The sequence below is a fragment of the Protomyctophum bolini genome (assembly GCF_963924005.1).
Source record: "Protomyctophum bolini genome assembly, chromosome: 6".
Classification (NCBI taxonomy): Eukaryota; Metazoa; Chordata; class Actinopteri; order Myctophiformes; family Myctophidae; genus Protomyctophum; species Protomyctophum bolini.
Genome location: NC_137867.1, coordinates 2,379,040 through 2,401,923, shown reverse-complemented (window position 1 = coordinate 2,401,923; position 22,884 = coordinate 2,379,040). Strand labels below are relative to the sequence as shown.

Sequence of the window (22,884 nt, the reverse complement as noted above, 5' to 3'; positions counted from 1 at the left end):
AACACTAGCTCACTCCACTGGCGAGTTACCACAAGAGGCATATTCTTTGCCTGTGGACATAATCCATCCTCTGCCAAGGCTGTAGATGACCTACCATTCCTTTTGAAGAGTTTAACTCTGGGAACACCAATCACATTTCCTGACCTCAATTGTGGCCTTGTCTGCTTTGCCTGCTTTGAGTTGAGTTGAACACAGTGTTACCAGATAGTGTGACCGAGTGGTCTAAGGCGCTGCATTTAGGCTCCAGTCTCTCTGGAGGCGTGGGTTCAAATCCCACCACTGCCACAAATGTGCAAACTTTGGTTTCACATGTCTGGGACTTCTGCAGATGCCCAATAGCTAAGTCAGAAAGGAACTAATCTGAGTTCCCAGACTTTTTGGCCACTAGGGGGGCGAGAAAGAAAGTCACTAATCTCTGGAGATGAATTCAACGTAATATCAGTTTGCTCGTAATGGATGTCTACCCTCAGGTTTCACTTGACTATACATTCTGTACATTTGGCTAACAATTTGCACTGCATAAATACCTAATCTATAGAGATTGTAGGTTCCATTTCCATCTTGCATAATAGCTCAGAGCAGAGTGGCGCAGCGGAAGCATGCTTGGCCCATAACCCAGAGGTCGATGGATCGAAACCATCCTCTGCTATCTCTATTGGCAAATCATGTATTCTAGTTCTCAGCACTTACTAACCACAACATCAATCTGCTATCGTTCCGATTTCATGATGTTTCCTATTGATGGCAAATACATGTAGTTTATGCCTTTATGGAGTTGTCGCCTCAAATGCCACCACTGCCAACACTGCTTTATAAATATGCCTTATACACATGTATTAGACCATGAACAAGCTATTTAAATCATGATTTACGACTCACTTCACAAACAATAGAAAAGTAGGATGAGTTGGAAACATGGCTTGTATTGAAAGTCATTAACAAACTATTAACTATTAAGTACTTCTTCACTGATTGTGGTAGCGTGGCCCAGCGGTCTAAGGCGTTGCGTTCAGGTCGCAGTCTCCCCTGGAGGCGTGCGTTTGAATCCCAACGCTGCCAGTTGAGGTTTTAGGTGCCAAATTCCAATACCGAAACTTCAACACTAGCTCACTCCACTGGCGAGTTACCACAAGAGGCATATTCTTTGCCTGTGGACATAATCCATCCTCTGCCAAGGCTGTAGATGACCTACCATTCCTTTTGAAGAGTTTAACTCTGGGAACACCAATCACATTTCCTGACCTCAATTGTGGCCTTGTCTGCTTTGCCTGCTTTGAGTTGAGTTGAACACAGTGTTACCAGATAGTGTGACCGAGTGGTCTAAGGCGCTGCATTTAGGCTCCAGTCTCTCTGGAGGCGTGGGTTCAAATCCCACCACTGCCACAAATGTGCAAACTTTGGTTTCACATGTCTGGGACTTCTGCAGATGCCCAATAGCTAAGTCAGAAAGGAACTAATCTGAGTTCCCAGACTTTTTGGCCACTAGGGGGGCGAGAAAGAAAGTCACTAATCTCTGGAGATGAATTCAACGTAATATCAGTTTGCTCGTAATGGATGTCTACCCTCAGGTTTCACTTGACTATACATTCTGTACATTTGGCTAACAATTTGCACTGCATAAATACCTAATCTATAGAGACTGTAGGTTCCATTTCCATCTTGCATAATAGCTCAGAGCAGAGTGGCGCAGCGGAAGCATGCTTGGCCCATAACCCAGAGGTCGATGGATCGAAACCATCCTCTGCTATCTCTATTGGCAAATCATGTATTCTAGTTCTCAGCACTTACTAACCACAACATCAATCTGCTATCGTTCCGATTTCATGATGTTTCCTATTGATGGCAAATACATGTAGTTTATGCCTTTATGGAGTTGTCGCCTCAAATGCCACCACTGCCAACACTGCTTTATAAATATGCCTTATACACATGTATTAGACCATGAACAAGCTATTTAAATCATGATTTACGACTCACTACACAAACAATAGAAAAGTAGGATGAGTTGGAAACATGGCTTGTATTGAAAGTCATTATTAAACAAACTATTAACTATTATGTACTTCTTCACCAATTGTGGTAGCGTGGCCGAGCGGTCTAAGGAGCTGCGTTCAGGTCGCAGTCTACCCTGGAGGCGTGGGTTCGAATCCCACCGCTGCCAGTTGAGGTTTTAGGTGCCAAATTCCAATACCGAAACTTCAACACTAGCTCACTCCACTGGCGAGTTACCACAAGAGGCATATTCTGTGCCTGTGGACATAATCCATCCTCTGCCAAGGCTGTAGATGACCTACCATTCCTTTGGAAGAGTTTAACTCTGGGAACACCAATCACTTTTCCTGACATCCTCCTCACTTGTGGCCTTGTCTGCTTTGCCTGCTTTGAGTTAAGAGCAAGGAGTACAGAAGGAGTGAGTGCATTCTCCGGCACCGGCAGCAGCCACGGCTCTGCCGCACACCTCCCGGCACGTGCCGGCACCTTCCGGCACGTGCCGGTACTTCCCGGCACATGCCGGCACACCCCTGCCGCCCTGCCACTGTCTTTGGGGGTCTCAAGGTTTGGGGACCCGAAGGGACCCCCCGAAGACCCCCCAAGGACCCCCGTCTTTGGGGGTCTCAAGGTTCAGGGGCCCCCAGGGACCCTCCGCCACCTCCCGGCACCTTCCGGCACCTCCCGGCACCTTCCGGCACGTGCCGGCACCTCCCGGCACGTGCCGGCACCTTCCGGCACATGCCGGCACTTCCCGGCACATGCCGGCACCCCTGCCCGGCACGTGCCGGCACCCCTGCCGCCCTGCCACTGTCTTTGGGGGTCTCAAGGTTCGGGGACCCCCAGGGACCCCCCGAGACCCCCCAAGGACCCCCGTCTTTGGGGGTCTCAAGGTTCAGGGGCCCCCAGGGACCCCCCCCCGAGACCCCCCAGGGACCCCCAGATGGTAACTGTCATTTTTCAACCGTTTTGGACGGGGGTGGGCTCGTTGTGATTGTGTCTTTGGGGGGTCTCAAGGTTCGGGGACCCACAGGGACCCCCCGCCACCTCCCGGGACCTTCCGGCATGTGCCGGCACCTTCCGGCACGTGCCGGCACCATCCGGCACGTGCCGGCACATGCCGGCACTTCTGCCGCCCCGCCACTGTCTTTGGGGGTCTCAAGGTTCGGGGACCCCCAGGGACCCCCCCCCGAGACCCCCCAGGGACCCCTGTCATTTCTCAACCGTTTTGGACGGGGGTGGGCTTGTTGGAATCGTGTCGCCCCCTTGGGGGCGTCTTTGGGGGTCTCAAGGTTCGGGGACCCCCAGGGACCCCCCCCGAGACCCTCCAAATGGTTACTGTCATTTTTCAACCGTTTTGGATGGGGGTGGGCTCGTTGTGATTGTGTAGCCCCCCTGGTTGCGTCTTTGGGGGTCTCAAGGTTCGGGGACCCCCAGGGACCCCCCGGGGCCCCAAATGGTAACTGTCATTTCTCAACTGTTTTGGATGGGGGTGGGCTCGTTGTGATTGTGTCGACCCCCGGGGGGTGTCTTTGGGGGTCTCAAGGTTCAGGGACCCCCCACCACCCACCGGCACATGCCGGCACCTTTCGGCACCTCCCGGCAACTGCCGCTTGCCACCGGCACATGCATAAATAAAAAGTAAAATCACACCTGTGTGAAGTGAGGGGCGCTCTGTGGGCCCATTGCATGGTCCTGATGACCTGATGTTTGTGTCAACATTAAAGCTGTATAAAAGAGATTTCAACCTTACTTTTTCTACTAGGACTTTGAGGAAAATGTAAAAACAAAAAATATTTGAAAACCGTATGCACATTTATAATAATTAAAATAAATTTACATTTTTGGGATATCTTTCACAATAATAAAACATGTTCTAGACATTCTGATGATCAAAGTTATTTTAATTACTTTTATCAGGGTTAAAGGTCAAAACTTGTTCCAAGAGTCCAGAGATTATCACAGCATTCTCAAATTATTCTTCTACTGTACCTGCGAAAAGAAAAGGATGAATAAATAATGCATTACTATGTTTTACAGTATGTTGCCATACAAAGGTACAATAGTAAAAGTACTCAATTTGAACATGGCAAATTATATTGCCAAAAGTAGATAACAGCCTACCTAGTTGTCTGAGTCGGAACTGAGAACAAACTCAGGCACAAAAGCTGGTCCAGATAGGTCCTTCTGTTTGAATTAAATTAAAAATAGTTACTCTCAAGGTTAAAGCAATTGGATTTGCATCCTGCCACTATCTATTTCATTGAAAATGGTGTGTAGAGTCCAGGCAAATTATTTTCTGCCTGTGGAGAACAAATATCAATCAGAACATACCTGTGTTGCATTGACCTCCATGTCAGATGGCATTTCTACCTCTGATGCCGATTTTACCCTATGGTCTTACCTTTCACATTGCATGAAATGACATTCTGCCTGATAACGGTTGATCTTGAATCTCTTTCTCATCCACAGGAGTGTAACCAGGAACAAAATATAATTTATCTTGTCATACATTTTTCCGATTGTCTACATGTAAAACTGAAAACGTAATACATATTGTCATTCCTATTCAAAGTTATTTCAATAACATGTCTAAATAATGCAGGCTACTGTATACATAGTAATTTAAAATAATTACCCAAAAGGTTGGCCTAAAATGCACTTTAAATTCATCAGGTGCTCTTCTGATTTGTTGTTTGTGATAACAAAGCACCTCAAAAATTATACTGACACAGACACACACTTACCTCTGGCAAAAGTACTGTGTCAACATATTCCTCCATCTCAGCAGCTTGGATCCTCTTGGATTTTGAAAGCCCTTTTCCAGCTTGTGAAAGTTTTTTCAATCTGTATTTCAATATCCTTGTCTGAAATTTTACAGTAATGTTCATGATACTTCATCCATTGTGTAATTTGTAATGAATTATTATTGTTACAATAGGTAATCTATTTAATTGACCATAACATTCGTCATTACTTTTTTAGCATTCGCCACACTAATTACTTACCTGTCTGTCGTTGATAGGTTGCATGTACAGTATGTATTGTAGTCAGCTCGATTGTTGGGGTAGAGCTTTTTGTTTTTAAAAAGATGGAATCTGATAGACATCCTTCCCTCGAGCATCTTCTTTTCAAATAGCTGTGATTAAAAACAAAAGTTCACTCAACACATAAAAACATAGTAAATTATCTTTTTTAATGACATATTATTGTAGAACAAATTATTTATATAAATACCATGATTTCTTCATCGGTTAAATCAGCCTTTGAATATGTCAGATCACCATGCCTGCAATCATTTGAAGGGGAATACCACTCATTTTCAACATTGAACTTTCATTTATATTCTACTTTAGAGTTGTTGTGGAGCTTCCGTTTAGCCTACAACTGGAGGTCTAGAATTACAATTTTACAATTTACAATTTAGGCATTTAGCAGACGCTCTTAATCCAGAGCGACTTACATTAAGCAAGAACAAAAAAGCATGGGTATACATCACATAAAAACATTTATCATGAAACATGCGTAAGCTAAGAAAGTAACAGTGGAATATCTATAATGAAACTATACATATAAGCTATACATCTATACTACTATGCTATACATATGTACTATGACGTGCTATGACAATAGCACATACAATGCACTTATGCTGTCTACATAACATGCTATAAGTCTGTATCAAATGCTATCTAAGTCTACAGAATTGCTATCTAAGGGGGTGGGGTAAGTGCTATGGGCCATGATGGAGTCTGAAAAGGTGGGTTTTCAGACTACGGCGGAAGATTGGGAGTGATGCTGCAGTTCTGACTGCAATGGGAAGTGCATTCCACAGTTTTGGAGCCAGAAGGGAGAAGAGTTTGGGACGTGTGGAGTGTTGTCCCGGCGTTTTTAGTGAGGGTACTTCCAGCTTCCCTGCGTTGGCTGATCTGAGTGAGCGGGAGGGTTTGTAGGGTTCGATCATACTTGCAAGATATGGGGGAGCCATACCTTTGGTTGCTTTGAATGCCAGCATCAGAGTTTTGTATTCTGTGCGGGCAGCGACCGGGAGCCAGTGGAGGGAACGGAGCAGGGGGGAGACATGTGAGAATTTTGGCTGGTTGAAGACCAAGCGAGCTGCGGCATTTTGGATCAGCTGGAGAGGTTTAAGTGCACATGCTGGTAGGCCAGTAAGGAGGGAGTTACAATAGTCAAGTTTTGACAAGACTGTTGTCTGGATTAGGAGCTGGGCTGATTCCTGGGTGAGGAACGGTCTAATTCGTCGTATGTTATAGAGTGTGAACCTACAGGATCGAGTGACAGCTGTGATGTGAGTTTTGAACGAGAGCTGACTGTCCAGGACAACACCAAGATTCCTGGCTGTTGGGACAGACGTTACCAGGGCGTTGTCTACGGAGATAGTTAGCTCCCGCATAGGGCAGGACTTAGCTGGGAAGAAGAGAAGCTCAGTCTTGTCTGGGTTCAGTTTGAGGTGGTTGGAGGACATCCACTGTGAGATGTCAGCCAGGCATGCAGTGATGCGCTCTTCCACCTGAGTGGCAGAGGGGGGGAAGGATAGAAACAGTTGTGTGTCATCGGCGTAGCAGTGATAGGATATATTGTGAGCAGAGATGATAGTGCCAAGGGATTTAGTGTACAGTGAGAAAAGGAGGGGACCAAGTACAGATCCCTGTGGGACCCCAGTTTGGAGGGTTCGGGGGGATGATAACAGACCTTTCCAGGAAACCTGGTAGGTCCGGTCGGTGAGGTAGGAAGAGAACCACTTTAGTGCCGTTCCACCGATGCCTAGATCCGCTAGGGTGTCTAGGAGCAGCTGGTGGTTCACTGTGTCAAATGCTGCCGATAGGTCTAGGAGGATCAGTACTGCAGAGTGGGAAGCAGCTTGGGCAGCATGTAGTGCTTCTGTGACTGCCAGCAGGGCAGTTTCTGTGGAGTGGGCCTTCTTAAATCCGGACTGGTTGGGATCCAGCAGGTTGTGCTGTGAGAGTGTGAGAGTTAGAATGTGCGGCGTCATGTGATCAGTGACATCACAAAGATGTACTTTGCAGGCCAACGAGTACACCTTTGTGATGTCACTGATCACATGGCCCTGCAAGTTGTAGACCTCCAGCAGGGGGGATTTTGTATAGTTTCCATCCAACTCTAGGGTACATTAATTACATTACTATACAAGGACAACTTTAGTTTTTTTCAACAAGGTTCATGTTTTAGGTTGTTATTAGAGAAAGTAAGAGATGAGTGTTAATTTCTTCTCATTTGCTGCTTTTTCGTTCTAGTTTTTTACAGAGGGTCGGGGGGCATTCGAACATGGGGCTAAATAGGTTTTTCTTTTTATACAATTTTATAGCGATTTTTTAAATTATTTACTATAGTCCTACTAGGAATGACCCAGCTATGCACATGTTATTACATTATGAAGTAGCCTATCTATTTGGTGTGAGATGTATGTATGTTTGACGATTGATTAGAAAACACACCATCTACTGTGACAAAATTACAAAAGGTAATGTTTTCTTTGTATACATATTTACGATTGTTCTTAGATATTTACCACTCATCCTCACATCCACATTGGAAATTTGAACTGCACAATGCAACCCCTGCACAGTCAATGTGGAACTTATTCAGGCAGACCACACACTGCACCCAGTCAGAGGTTGGAGGTTTCACAAACTTCGAAATGCATGCGTCCATCTCCCAGCACATGCACTGGCTGTCTTCAGCCACCTTTTTGCCACTTCTGGTACTTATCCCAGTTGACTTCAAGGTTCAAGGTTCAAGGTGTTTTATTGTCACATAGATGTACAGGTACAGCATTGTGAAAAACTTTCGTTGGGTGATGCTCCACAATACACATAAGTAAATTTAAATAACATGCTAAGTATAAAAGTTTTTAAAGTTTTTAAAAGGTTTTAAAGGACTCAGGTCAGTATACAAGGCCGTACCCACGGAATGTTCAATGTTAACTTAGGCTTATTGAGCAGTCTCACAGCCTGAGGGATGAAGCTGTTCTTCAGTCTGTTTGTGTTGGCTTTGATACTTTGGTATCTCTTCCCCGAGGGCAGCAGCCTGAAAAAAACTGTATGGGGGTGTGTGGGGTCCTTAATGATCCTCAGGGACTTCCTGAGGCATCTCTGAGTGTACAGTTCCTCCATGCTGGGCAGCCGACACCCAGTGATACGCTCGGCTGAGCGCACCACCCTTCTGAGGGCCTTGTGGTCCCCGTCTGTGCAGCTCCCATACCAGCTGGTGAAGCTCCTTGTCAGAAGGCTCTCAATCGTCCCTCGGTAGAAGTTCCTTATGATGTGAGGGCTCAGGCCGAACTTCTTCAGGTGTCTGAGACCATATAAGCGTTGTTGCGCTTTTGCAACAACCACAGTTGTGTGTACCTCCCACTTCAGCTTTTCATGGATGTTCACCCCCAAGTACTTGAATGTTTCCACCCTCTCCACCACAGCGCCGTTGATCGTGACAGGAGGATGTGGGTCCCTCCCCCGCCTGTAGTCCACGATGACCTCCTTGGTCTTGGAGACATTCATCAGGAGATGATTCTCTTCACACCACCGCTCTAAGTTGGTCACTTCCTCCCTGTATGCTGCCTCGTCATCTCCGGTGATCAGCCCCACCACCACCGTGTCATCAGCAAACTTCACGATGGTGTTTGTGGGGTGTGAGGCCATGCAGTCATGTGTGTAGAGGGAGTACAGGAGTGGACTGAGGACACAGCCCTGTGGTGCTCCTGTACTGAGAGTCAATGGGGAGGAGGTGCGGTCGCCCACTCTCACCACCTGGGGGCGGCCCGTCAGGAAGTCCAGGATCCAGTCGCACAGAGCTGCGTGCAGACCCAGATCCTGGAGCTTAATGACGAGCCTAGATGGGATTATGGTGTTGAACGCCGAGCTGTAGTCCACGAAGAGCAGTCTTGCGTAGGTGTTCTTCCCCTCCAGGTGGGAGAGGGCAGTGTGGAGGACATGCGAGATGGCGTCCTCCGTACTCCTGTTGGCACGGTTGGCGAACTGCAAGGGGTCCAGGGTGGGGGGGAGCATAGGGCATATTTTTGCCTTAACCAGTTGCTCAAGGCATTTACTGGCTATGGGTGTGAGGGCTATGGGGCGCCAGTCATTAAGACTGGTCACTTTCTGCTGTTTGGGGATGGGAATGATGGTGCTGGACTTGAAGCAGGTGGGAACGGTTCTGAGGGAGAGAGACTCGTTAAATATCCCTGCAAACACCCCTGCCAGCTGGTGGGCACAGGCTCTCAGGACACGTCCCGGGATGCCGTCTGGACCGGCTGCCTTGCGTGGATTAATCCGACTGAAGGAGCGGCGGACGTCGGCCTCACTGATGGTAAAGGGACAGTCAGAGGGGGGTTGCGGGGGGGTCTGTTCTCCCACAGAGGTGGAGGTGAGGGAGGGAGCAGTCGTGCTGACAGAGGGTTCAAACCTGGCATAGAATGTGTTAAGTTCATCTGGGAGGGTAGGTGTTATTAGTGGGGTTTGGTTTGTTTTCCCCCTGTAATCACTAATAGCCTGGAGTCCACACCATAGGTGCCTCGGGTTGTTAGTATCGAGCTTGGATTCCATTTTTTTGCCACATTCCCTCTTTGCCAGTTTGATTGTTGCCCTAAGAGAATAATTTGCCCTTTTGTACTCCTCTTGAGAACCAGACCGATGCGCTGTAAGCCGAATATGGAGAGCTGTCCGTACTTGGGCATTCAGCCATGGTTTCTGATTTGGCATGATTTTTATTTTTCTCAAAGGGACAACATCCTCTGTGCACTTTTTTATGTAGCTGGTGACAGTGTCTGTGTAATCGCTTAGATTTCCTGCAGCCTTGAACGCACCCCAGTCTGTGTTGTCAAAACAGTCCTGAAGGATGCCTTCTGATTGGTCTGACCAGCGGTGTACCGTCCTATAGACTGGGGCTTCCCGTTTCAGTCTCTGCCTATAGGCGGGGAGGAGCAGGATGGAGCAGTGGTCGGATTTGCCAAATGCCGGACGGGGGAGGGCTCTGTAACCATTTCGGAAGGGAGAGTAGCAGTGGTCCAGCGTGTTTGCCCCTCGGGTTCCGAAGTGGATGTGCTGCTGGAGTTTGGGCATAATCTTTTTAAGATTTTCCTGGTTGAAATCACCAGCCACGACAAGTGCTGTTTCTGGCTGATTTGTCTCCTGCCTGCTGATCGCGTCATGGAGTTCCTCAAGCGCTGTGTTTGTGTTGGCGTGTGGCGGAATGTACACAGCGGCGATGGTGACCGAGGTAAATTCCCTTGGGAGCCAAACAGGACGACACTGCAGCATGATGTACTCGAGGTCGCGGGTACAGGCTTTTCCGATCGTTACAATGTTCCCCTGGTCACACCAGGCCCGGTTGACCAAGAGACAGACACCTCCTCCCGTCTTCTTCCCGGAGAGAACAGCCGCAGCAGTTGGTATGGCCGTTTGGTAGGTTTCCGAGTTCCTGAAGTTTTCATTCTTTCGGAATACATTTTTTTACATTAATTAACCATTCACAGAGTATATAAAAATTATATATTTTTGGTATAAAATGAAGACATTACCTGAGCAAGAGCACCTTTGCGCATCTCATTAGCAATGTAGATCCTCAGTGTGGTGAGCTGTTCCATCCTCAGAGTTTCCTCCATTACCTCTTCTTTGCCAACTTCATGTTGGGCAGCCTTTTTCATGTAGGCCTACACATAAGAAAAATCAGTCACATTGAAAGTTATTTACTAGTCCAGAAAAATACTGAAAGCACACATAAAATGTTGGTGAAATACCATGCAGACAAAAACTCCACAGTTATCATTGTCCGACTGTCTCCACTGTCGAGGATGGTAGACCTTCCAATCCACTAACTTGTCCCTGTTTTGGAAGACTTTCCTAGAACGAAAGATAGAAATCACATTGTTTTTCAATATTTTTTTAGATATCTAAATCGTAATAGCCAATCATTTTATAAGACTTTATATTTAGGTTTGTCTATAATGAGCTACATTTGTAATACATTACAATAACGCATGGAACTGATAAAAACTTTAAATTATGCATACTATTCTATTAGAAGGTTTATTAAGTATTATAGCTTGTGCCATTTAAAATACTTTAAGTTGTGTTTATAATCGCATCTTTATGCATATGCTTCATGGAACTCCTCATATAACATCTTTGAATAAAGGCACGTTATAACTACTTGGTACAGTAGTTACGTGCAGTTCCACTGAGCCAATAATAAATTCTGACCAGCAGTCCAGCACTTATGTCATAAGTTGTCATACGTGATGATAGTAGACATTTATAACGAGTGTGAAGTGAATTATAAAGCATAATAATTGTGCTTATAATGCATTACTGAGTTACCATTATTGTTTTACTTTATGGTTATACCTCAAAATCTTCATGTAGCCTTCATCTAATGGATTTTGACCTTCCACTCTCAGCGAGTCGTAGACTCTAACTTATTTTTGGTCGAAGTCCAAAACCTAACACAAACATTTACATTTGTCCTGTTCATATACATTTGAATTGTTTATCATCCTTTTATACATACATTTGAATTGTTTATCCTTTTACACATCTTAAAGTATGTGTCCTTACCTACAGAATTGCAATATAACTACGTTTTCATGTATAGGCTACCACATTGTACTTGTTTGACCCAATCATACACAATACAGTTTTCACTTACCCACAGGACAAAGTGGTTACGCTCTTTACCCACAACGGGTGCCACAAACAGCCTAGATGCCCTCTATTGTATGAGACAACACAAATTTGACTAATGTTATATAGGCTACTTTGTTTAAAAAAAAAACTAAATTTAAATTTCAAATACACTCACTTGAAATTTTGCGGTGTCACTGAAATCATGACGCAGCCACTTCAACCACTCAAAGTCAGCCACCAACATTGCCTGCGGAATGAGAAATAATCTATAAAAGTTTGTTGTAAATTGTTGTAACCTTAACATTGTCCCTCACAGAACCGAGTCATCACCTTTCTGGATTGTTGTACAAGCTGCGCCAATCTGAAGTTCACAGCCTGAAAAGGAAATCAAAATGTAAAGACAACACAATCTTAAAGGGTTAGTTAAGATTTGGACTTAAAGCTGTAGGAAATACTTGTCATCAATATAGTGGTTTCAATAATAGTGGTTGCAAAGGTGTTAATTGATTGCCTGAGTCCCGTGGTGGGAGTTCTGCTGTAGTTTGGTAAATATTAAGTAGTTCCGGTCATTTGGTGGGAGTTACTGGGCGCCACGCATAAAAAAATACATTAATCCACATATCTAGCATAATTTGTATTGTTGACCTATTTATACCATAGGGAAACTTTCGTTCAACTTTGACCTCAGTCACATGGAACTATGGGCGCGTTCGGAAATGCGCACCGGGAATGTGGTCAGTTTGTTGAGTGTGGTGGGCGGTGACGTCACAGAGTGCGTTCAGTGTGCCTTATTTACGAACGACCAGTTACAACCAAACACACCTTCCTGTAGGGGGCGTGCACGTTTGTGATTGTTTTGATCCTACGCCTGCACTAAAACTCGAGTCTCTGCAGCCAACGAGAAACGCAGCACAAGTACAACTTCACAAGCAAGTAGCCTAGCCTACTGTAGAAGAGCAACATGGCAGAAGCGATGGCTACAGTTGTTTCTCTGTTGGCAAGTTCAGCCGTTGTTGTTGTTGCAATAGTGGACAGCGACGAGGATGATGGCGAAGTTGAGAATGTAAGTAGGCACTATAGCCTTGGGCTAATCACAGCGCTGCCCACTGACTGTGTGCACACTGACTGTGTGCGTTCTGTACCTAGGTACAGAATGCACACAGTCAGTCAGTCAGTCAGTCAGTCAGTCTGTCTGTCTGTCTGTCTGCCTGCCTGCCTGCCTGCCTGCCCTGTCTGTCTGCCTGTCTGCCTGCCTGCCTGCCTGCCTGCTTGCTACACACCAACATTTTAACTGCATATATGAGTGAGTGACAATACATGGCTATATGATAGATTATACAATTTCCTCTATTAGGACCAGGACTTGAGGGTGGACAGACATATGCTGCAAATGGCAGCCCCTGCCCAAACAGAAGCCAGGGTGAAGATCACAGACTATGCAGAGAGGGTCGTTCCTCAGTACAGGGACGATGCTTTCAAGGAGCATTTCAGGATGACACGCACAACCTTTGCAGTCCTAGCAGGTCCTTAACATGCCATCTATGTGTTTTTACTCTCTTGGTGCTCTTGCATGATACTGACCAAAATTATTTTAGTCTTCCTGGGATCTACTACACTAACCCTGACATGATTTTAACCAATATATTGACCATGCAGAACTGACCTGCAGGAGGGTTAATGTTGTGTAAAGCACTTTGAAATACCATATTGAAATGTGCTCCACAAATAAGTTACATTTGTCTTGCTTTGCTTAACAGAGCAAATTGCAGAGGACCTGATCAACCAACATGGAGTGGGCCGATCATCCATTCCAGCCTCCAAGCAGCTGTTGATTGTTCTGTGGCTATTGGGCAACCAGGAGTCCTTCAGGTAACTTAGCCTAGTGACATATTATACCTTCATTAGTTAATTAGCTACTACTAGCTATATCAACGAGTCCATTCAATCACAAACTACACACCGATACCACCAAAATGTAGAACGCCCAACAGCCATTAAGACATATGAATCCCTTGACTCCTTCAAAACTGCCCCCCACCCCCGTTTCCCCTTAATGTATGTTTTCCCCTTTAGAATTTCTTTATATGATAATTGTGTATATTTGTACGTCTCTAAATGTTCTGATGAATTGATGGTGGACCCTGTTGTAAACAAGTGTAATGCTTTATCATGGTGTCGTCCACAGTAACAGTTTTTGTATTGAGTTGTGCTTTTGTTTTAAATGTACCCATTCTGCAAACTGTTAATCAATCAATCACACAAAGTATTGCATTTTGTATTGACAAATACAAATATTTATTTCTCTGCAGGGGGCTCAGTGACCGTTTCAATGTGACAAAGTCAACAGTAGAGGCCTGCTTCAAGAGAGTCCTGAAAGCATTGTCTCGGATCGCAAAAACTGTTATAGTATGGCCTACTGGGCCCAGGGTAGCAGAGATCATAAAGGGTTTCCGTAAAAACTATAGCTTCCCCAAAGTGATTGGAGCCATTGATGGGACCCATATCCCAATCAAGGCTCCCCTTCTTCTTTCGTGTATCGTCATATGTCCAGCGTTGTGTCGTGTAGCCATGCCCTCGTCTCAGGTCCCACTCGGAAGAGGCCCTCCTCTGAAGGTGGTCTATGCAGGGGACAGGCGCTGATGATGTGGTTGGCAGTCTGCTCAGGCTCCCCGCACTCGCACGCTGCGCTGTCTGTTAGGCCCCACTTCTTCATGGACGCTTTGAAGCAGCCGACCCCTGTGCGCAGGCGGTTGAGGAGGGTCCATTGCCGGCGAGGTAGGTCTTCTCCGTCGACGCCACCTCCAGGATCCGGGACATAATGGTGTAGACGTGTCTGTCCTGCCGACTCCCACTCCTGCTTCCATGCTGCCGCCAGCCAGGCTTTAGTACTCAGATCCTCCGGGATGGAAATAAGCAGCTCTTGCGCAGACCGGTTGTATGGGTGGCGGGACTTGAGTCTGCTTGGTGTTGTTGCCATAGTTGTGGTGTCATGGAGGAGGTGCCAGTCGTGTTCCTGGGCTTTTCTTGCCAGGGCGAGGGTGGCAGCCTCTCGTCGTAGGCCAGCTGGGGCTATTCCTGCTAGGACCGGCAGGTAGAACAGGGGGGTGGGTTTCGGGCAGCCAGTGATGATCCGGAGGGCGTTGTTTATGGCCGTGTCAACCTTCTTGGCGTGTGGGCTTCTGCTCCAGGTTGGGGCACAGTACTCGGCTGTAGAGAAGACAAGAGCCTGTGTGGAGATGCGTAGTACCTTGGCAGAGGCCCCCCAGGTTGTGCCAGCAAGGCGGCGGATGAGAAGGCTCCCCTGAAGTACCCAGAGTCTTATGTAAACTGAAAGGGTTTCCACGGCATCCACCTGCAAGCAGTCTGTGACCACAGCATGGCCTTCACAGACTGCTTCAGTGGATATCCTGCTTCGGTGCATGATGCCAGGGTTTACAGAGAGTCCGATTTGGCTGCAAGAATTGAAGCCAACCCTGAGCAGATGATGCCAGACGACACACACATCATTGGAGACCCTGCCTACCCCCTACAGCCGTGGTTGTTGGTCAGGTTCAAAGATAATGGCCACCTGACCCTAGAGCAGCAACATTACAACTTGGCTCTGTCGGGCACCAGGACGACCATTGAAAGGTTTGTAATAGTTATATTTAGTGCAACCACTTCACACCTTTCACGCTGGTTGGTTTAGCAATAATTTGTCCATTTGTGTGATGTGATTGTTCCTATTATAAAGGATGGTGTTTGTGGTACATATTAAGGACCACTTCACCACTTTTCAACTTATCTTCATATAATAGGTCCTCACTAATAATCACAATAAAATGGCAAAACAAATTCTACTCGGTCTGTGTCTCATAGGAGGGCTATGGGCAGTTCAGAAACCCGTCCACCAGTGACATCATCGATGGGGAATACAAGCTAATAGAAACTGCAGGCTATCGTTCTCACGATAATACAAATCTAAACATTTTTGTTTCTTGTTTAAAAAAATGATCTGCCTAACGATGATGTCACTGGTGGACACCGGGTTTCTGATCTGCCCACAGCCCTCCTATGAGACACAGACCGCGACAGACAGAAATAAATGGTGCCATTTTATCATGATTATTAGTATGGACGTATTATATGAAGATAGGTTGAGAAGTGGTCCTTTAACAGGCAAATAGTGTAATAGCTATCACTGCAATCCTGCAGGTCTCATACCTTTTGACACTTCTAACATGACTATCACTGTGCTGTTACATTCTGTATACAGGGCTTTTGCACTCCTTAAAGGACGCTTTCGCCGCCTGAAGTATCTAGACATGAACAGGATTGACTTGATCCCGCTGTGTGTCATGGCCTGCTGCGTACTCCATAATGTATGTCTAGCCAATGAAGAGGAGGTGGAGGACATGATCCAGGTATGCCATAAATAACTACTAACTCGGTTGATAATTCACATCACAGGAGTCACAAATAAATAAAGTAATTGAAAAGACACAGCCCCTCACATATTAGGAGGGCAGTATGAGTCACCAGAACCAAGGTTTTTATTTTCAATGGGTTTGTATAGGAAGGGGGCATATGTCAAATGCAACTTAAACATCTGGGGTGTTCACTAAAGTTAAAATGATTTTAAAAGTTAGGATGGAGATTGTCTCTCCGCCATGTGGCAGCCGTTCTATGGGTCAACAGGACAGTGGTCTTTAAAAGTAAACCATAGACAAGTGCAATCCTAACACAAACAAAATGCACAGGATGGACAGGAAGAACTACATGAGGATCCACCACAGGAGGAGCGCCATGACCAGGACAGGGTGCTGTTCGTTGCAGAACTGCATCAGGAGCATGATCGCTGGCAGGCAGTTGGCACTCGGAAGAGGAACTACATCGCCTCCATACTCACTCCACATTTATAGTTGAATGTCCCCATTTCATCACTACACACAAACTCACATCTTGTTGCCACAGTTTGACTTGCATCATTGAAACATTTTTTTACTTGGTATATGACATGCCCAGAATTGGGACGCGGTCGCCAGGTAGTGGTGGATCGTAACTAAGTACGATTCATTTAAGTAACATTTTGAGCTATTTGTACAGATTGCAGCCATTTGAAAATAGCCCATCTACCACCTCACACTGTGTCACAATGCATTGTGAGATTGTATATCGCCTATTTTCCAACATTTTAAAACATGTAATGTGACATTCTGCATAATGAGTACTTTCTACTTTTGCTACTAACTAACATTTCCCATTCACTTGTCTGGGCACACAAGTCACTTGTCCGGAGCACAAGCACACACAAATATAGTGAACTAAGTTGGTTTTGGTGAATACATTGGTTTGAATATTGAATGATAATAGTGTGATCTTGCATGTGTTCCAAATACACAGCATAGATTGTCCTATCCGTGCATGGTTAACAGACTGACCTTGTTGTCTGCATTTAAACTTGTAGCACTGAATGTACACTCACCCAACAATTAATTCCTAAGACTTGTAGTTGTTTTGGGGAGTAGTTTCATATTAATTTGAAAGTTATGGCAGAAAATGTATTTAGTAAAATATCTCCACTTTTCACTGTAAAATCTTGATGTTTCGGGGAATGTAACTGCTAAATGAATGAATGAATTTCAATTCACACATTAATCATGTTACCAAGATTGCCTTTTTTCACCTTAGAAATATTGCACGAATCAGAGCCTATTTGTCCTTGGACGATGCAAAAACGCTAATCCACGCCTTTGTTTTTTCTCGGCTTGACTACTGCAATGCACTCTTTTCAGGACTGCCTAAGAAAACAACTGACAGACTACAACTTGTCCAAAATGCAGCAGCCAGAGTTTTAACTAGAACTAAGATGAGAGAACATATTACTCCAGTTTTGGCATCACTGCACTGGCTTCCGGTTGTTTTTAGGATTGATTTTAAAATTCTTTTACTTGTCTATAAAGCTCTCAATGGTCTCGCACCTTCCTACCTACATGACTGCCTGCCTAAATATGTCCCAAACCGCCCCCTAAGGTCTTCCACTGCCGGCCTGCTCGCTTTGCCAAAAAAAATGGCAACTAAAAAACACGGGGAAGCAGCTTTTTGCTTCTACGGGCCGTCGGTATGGAACAAGCTCCCACTGTACCTTCGTCAGGCAGCCTCTGTAGACATTTTTAAAGCTCAGCTCAAGACCCACTTCTACAACATTGCTTTTAATTGATCTTTTATTTTTTATTTTTTGTTATTCATGTCCTCACTGCATTACTGCTTGTTTTTAATGTTGTTGCCATGCTTTTCTTTTATCCTCCATTTCTCTGTAAAGCACTTTGAGCTGCATTTCATGTCATGAAAGGTGCTATACAAATAAAGTTTTATTATTATTATTATTATTATTAAATGTGCAGTGTGCACATGTCAAATAAACTGGTTCTGAAGCTTGCATCTTTCAAATGTTTATTTTCATAAATGCAAAAACAATTTAGACCAATGTACAGCTTAGGCATTAGCACTGGGTAACATGTTGATTTTCTCATTTAATCAATGGCATTTAATGTTTGTTGGCACAAAAAAAGGCGATTTGAAGAAAATAAACTCAAATTCATTTTTCATTTGTCTTTGCCACCATTAGCTCCAACATCTTGTTCTGCTGTTGCAGTATTTGGCCCAACATCCCCATTTTTTCTGTATGGCGTTGTGATATTTGTTCTGCCCTCCTCTCTGCCGCATCTCTTGGCTTCTATTCTATATTCTTTAAGCCAAGTCGGCTCCTCTGCACTTTTTCTTTTTCTAGCTTTGTCTTGGTCATCTGGTCCGGTGGGTGGTGGTGGAGGTGGTGGGGTGTAGATGGGTGAAGGTAGGACAGGGGTGAATGGTGGTACGGTGATGTTGGAAGGAGGCTGAGAGTTGGGCAGAGGTGTAGGGATGGTGGCTGGTGGCTTAAAACCACTGCTGCTACTGGCTGTTGACAGGGGGTTTATGTTGGGGAACTTGTGCAGCAGAGCATCCAGGGCAGCATAATAGGGGCATGTAGCTCTGCCAGCACCAGACCTCTTATTATGGGCCAGTGTGTCCTTGTAAACCTTCAGCATCCCTTTCCACTTGTTGCTGCATTGTGTACCAGTAAGTCCATATCATCCTTTTCCCATTTCCCTGGCTAACTGCTCCCAAGCCTTTTTCTTGGTCATCTTCACAGAGGAGAAGTTCTCTCTGTGCTCTTCAAAGAGAGCGATGAGGAGCAGGATAGCAGGATGCGTCCAGGTGAATCCTGCCTCAGGCTCAGCTGACTGCTGCTGACTGGACTGGCCCAGACTGGAGTCACTGGACACAGTGTCCTGCTGACTGGACCCTAAAACAAGTGAATGAATATAATTGTAAGAATGTTAAGGGTAATTTGGTTTAAGCGTGCAAGTTTAGAGACAAACAGAACCAAAGTGTTCCAGCAGGACAACTAGCTAAGGCTACTGAGTTATAAGACTACTATCATTTATAGCAGTGGTTCTCAAAGTGGGGTTCAGGGACCCTGGGCTGGGGGGAGGGGGGGTTCCCAGTAAAATGAGCAACAGTTTAATTTACAGTTTAATCCCCAGGGTCTGAATAAACATGGGCCAGCCAAAGTCATGTACATGGTGAAGTTGGTGAACACTTGTATGGTGATGTACAGTAGGCTACTTAGCCATAGCTTGGCTTCCTCACAGACAATAAATACTCGTTAACTAAACGTTGCTTATCATTGAAAGGTAATTCATAACATTAGTTTTTACCTGCTGTTGGTCTGCACGTTGATGCGTGTTTAATGATGAGGCTCAAGCGACCAACTAGGCCGCAGTCACACCTATCAGACAAGCGTCTTATGGTTGTCTGATGAAAAGCATCAGACAAGACAGCTCCCAATGCATTTCTAATGGGAGTCACGTGGTTTCATCAGACAAACGTGTTTCATGGGGGGGGGGGGGGGGGGGGGGGGGGGGGGGCAAGACACAAGACAGAAAACATTTTGTAGGCGACAAACTGAAGAACAAGGCGGGACTTCAGACAAGACAAAAAGGGTTGGGTTTACCCGCCAACCAATAGGAGAGAAGGTCCGTTTGTTACGCTGCACTGGGCGGTCTTTTCACACTCTGTTGTTTTTTTTCTGCAGAGTGCAGACACGGAAGAGGAAAGAGCCTATGCGCTTTCGTAACGAAAATGATTTTATTGTTAAGTAAAGTAGTTTGGTCTGTTCCAGTAAGCAATTCAACAGGAAAATATAATCCCTGCCCGTCGTGGCCGAACAGAAAATTAAAACAAACGTTATAATTCAAGGTGCATGCATTTTATCATTCACTCCTAATGCTTATATGATTCTGCCCTGTGTTATGATCTGAGTGCCTATGCTGTGTAGCCTACTTGTACGACTGTACGTGAATATACAAATGTACTAGATATTTATCGTGTACACACGCACACGCACACCCTGCATTGACAGAATGGACCGGAGCTACTTCTAAACTGCAGAAACAGTACAGTAGCATATCAAAAGAGATTGCATGCAAGCTATCAAATAATTCAGGTGTCGCGTCGACTCCGTTCAGATCTCTCGTTCCACCTCGTATCAGTTTGTTATTCCACCCGACCCATAATCAATAGTTATCCGTCTGACTGCACGGACCAACGATATAAAAGGACATCAGTGCTTTACACAGAGGATGCGACATTATAAATGAAGGCCTACTTCAAACCATTCCATATGATTTGGTTGTTAAAATAAAATAAAACTGTTCATATTGTGATGTGTGAAGCAGAGGAGGAGCTCAGTGATTGATGAGCAGAGACGCACTGATTGACGGCAGTGAATTCAGGTGGTGGACGCCAGTATAAAAGGGACACTTGGGTGTTTGTACAAGTTGGAGCATACGTCTTGTGGCACGGCACTCTGGGAAGCGGGAGGGGCCGTTCGCTGGTTATAGTCCAGCCGACAGTGAAGACAGACAGCGAGGGGGAGTTAGCTGTGAATGAAGCAGGAGGGGAGACTACACTTATAGTCTCCTGTAGATAGACAGGGCTGGGGGAATTAGCAGAGTGATCGGCCGCCTCGCTCCGCGACCTACGATGACAGCTGACCACCAACTTTAAAGAGACTGTATTGTCAGCGCGGCACGCCGGCCAGCTAAGCATCCCCTGGGGAGTTGGACGGCGTCACAGCTCAGACCCCTGGGGGGTCCCGCCATCACGGCGAGTTAAGTACCCAGCTGAAGACGTGTATCGTGTATTGTGTACACTGTAGTATTTAATAGACATTGTATTTATTTATACTTGCTTATTTGATAGACATTGTATTTATACTTGCTTATTTGATAGACATTGTATTTATACAGACTACTTGGTTTTAATAGGGGGTTCACGTATTTACTGTATTCGTTATTCTGCATACTATGTATTTGTCCAACATTATAATAAAGGTTGCTATTTGTACCTTGTTGTCTGTGGTGCTTCCAGGGCTGATATTTACGGACTATAGAAAACCCACATCTATTACAATATGAATGAACATGTTTTCAGTTCGCATGGGCAGTGCGCATTGGACTGGAGATTATGAAAGAGTCGTAGCCATGACTTATATTTCTGAAAATGCTACTGCATGCTCCCAAACAATCATTTTGGGCATGAAATGTTGAAGGATAAATGTAGATGTGATAATGATGTGCCGTGTTGGCTATGCCCAATGGGCCTACTGTACATTAGGCCTACTTCAGATTATGGTTCAAATATGATTCCCCCCCTTTTTTTTCTCTCATTTTTTTTAATAACATTAACATCGAGGTGTCCACTGGCAATGCCAAAGCAGTGGCATGCACTCTTCAATCTGTCGTCTCCTCTCCTGAAGTAACGCTGAACGGTCGGACTGCAGATAGGAGAGAGCCGTGCGCCCAGGCGCAACTATAGGCTCCAACTTGGAGACGCATGTCATCTCTTATCCTATATTTCGCCTATAGCCTGCATCGACGTCCGCGTCATGGCTAACAGCCTGAAATGCAACAAGTCGTGTGTTGTGGTAAAATGGATGCGCTTTATTAAAAATAATGGAGTCGTTGCTAACAGAAAATATTAATTTCCCACAATGATGCCATGCTTAGTCTGCGTACCTGGAGGCTATATACATACACACTGAATCAGTGCCAGACTTGGCACCTACTGTGGTAGTGGTACTGATAAAGTGGAGACGCAACACGTTGACACAACCAACAAGCTACTAGCTACTGTGTCCCGCAGCTAACAGCGTAAGGACAACAACAGGCAACACGTGGATCTGTTTCCGCATGTCCTCGCACCGCCCACGCACCGCCCAGATTCCGCAAAGCATTGTGGTCAATTGATGTGACAAACGACAAGACAGATGAAACCATAAAACATTGATAAGACGCTTGTCTGATAGGTGTGACTGACGCCCTAGACCGCAAATGCTGCATTTTGCGACAATTTTCCTCCTTTTTCGCCACCTGGGAGCGCTAGAGACACAGCTGTGACGTAAGCACACCATTCACACCGAGCAACCCTACCCTGAGGGTAGGGTTGCTCAGTGCGTGCACTCAGCACACCCGGTGCGCAGCGCACTGGATTTTCGAACGACAACACACTGAGTGCACTGAATAAACGAACGACAAGAGAGCACACCAGTGCGCTCAGGGCGCATTTCCGAACGCGCCCTTCGGTTTTGTACTGCTGCTGGCATAGTGATACTCGACACAAAAATAGTTCCATAGACCCATGAGGGGTCAAAGTTGGATGAAGGTTGCTCTATATGGTAGAAATAGGTAAACAATGAAAATGGATTCATTTACTTTGAACCCCAGACCCTCAAAATGACTGTAATTACTTTAGACACACACACACACACACACACACACACACACACTCACGTCTGAAGTCAACCAAAGTTGGGATGGTTTTGCCCTGAAGTCCAATAATGATAATGGACATACTGAATGTAGGTCTCCTACACTCAGGGGAAAAGGTGTTGCACACTCAATGAGAGGTGTGATGGGTGATGGGTCTGTTGTCTCATCATTGAGAGCTGGCGCCAGCACAACTATCAAAGCATCCTAAAAATGAAATAGTTCTTAATTCATGTTAAATTACAACACTACGCCTATGGCAGGGTCAACAGTGTAATTAATAAATAAAACAAGATCCCACAATTTTGCAAACCCATTTTTTCACCCAGTGTCAATTATCTAATCCTGGGCACTACACTAGCACTACCGACTGTGCCCCCACA

At 45.4% G+C, this 22,884-nt stretch overlaps 1 protein-coding gene across 1 annotated transcript; it reads left to right on the top strand.

Annotated features, from left to right (window-relative positions):
* The first annotated feature begins 13,043 nt into the window (after positions 1 to 13,043).
* LOC308317761 (putative nuclease HARBI1) lies at positions 13,044 to 19,064 on the top strand. Its single transcript, XM_080767040.1, has 6 exons — positions 13,044 to 13,174; positions 13,409 to 13,520; positions 13,961 to 14,165; positions 14,947 to 15,281; positions 15,907 to 16,054; positions 18,823 to 19,064. Exons 4-6 carry the CDS (start codon positions 15,028 to 15,030, stop codon positions 18,859 to 18,861), a joined length of 441 nt encoding a protein of 146 aa, XP_080623166.1. The 5' UTR covers positions 13,044 to 13,174; positions 13,409 to 13,520; positions 13,961 to 14,165; positions 14,947 to 15,027; the 3' UTR covers positions 18,862 to 19,064.
* The last annotated feature ends 3,820 nt before the right edge of the window (positions 19,065 to 22,884 follow it).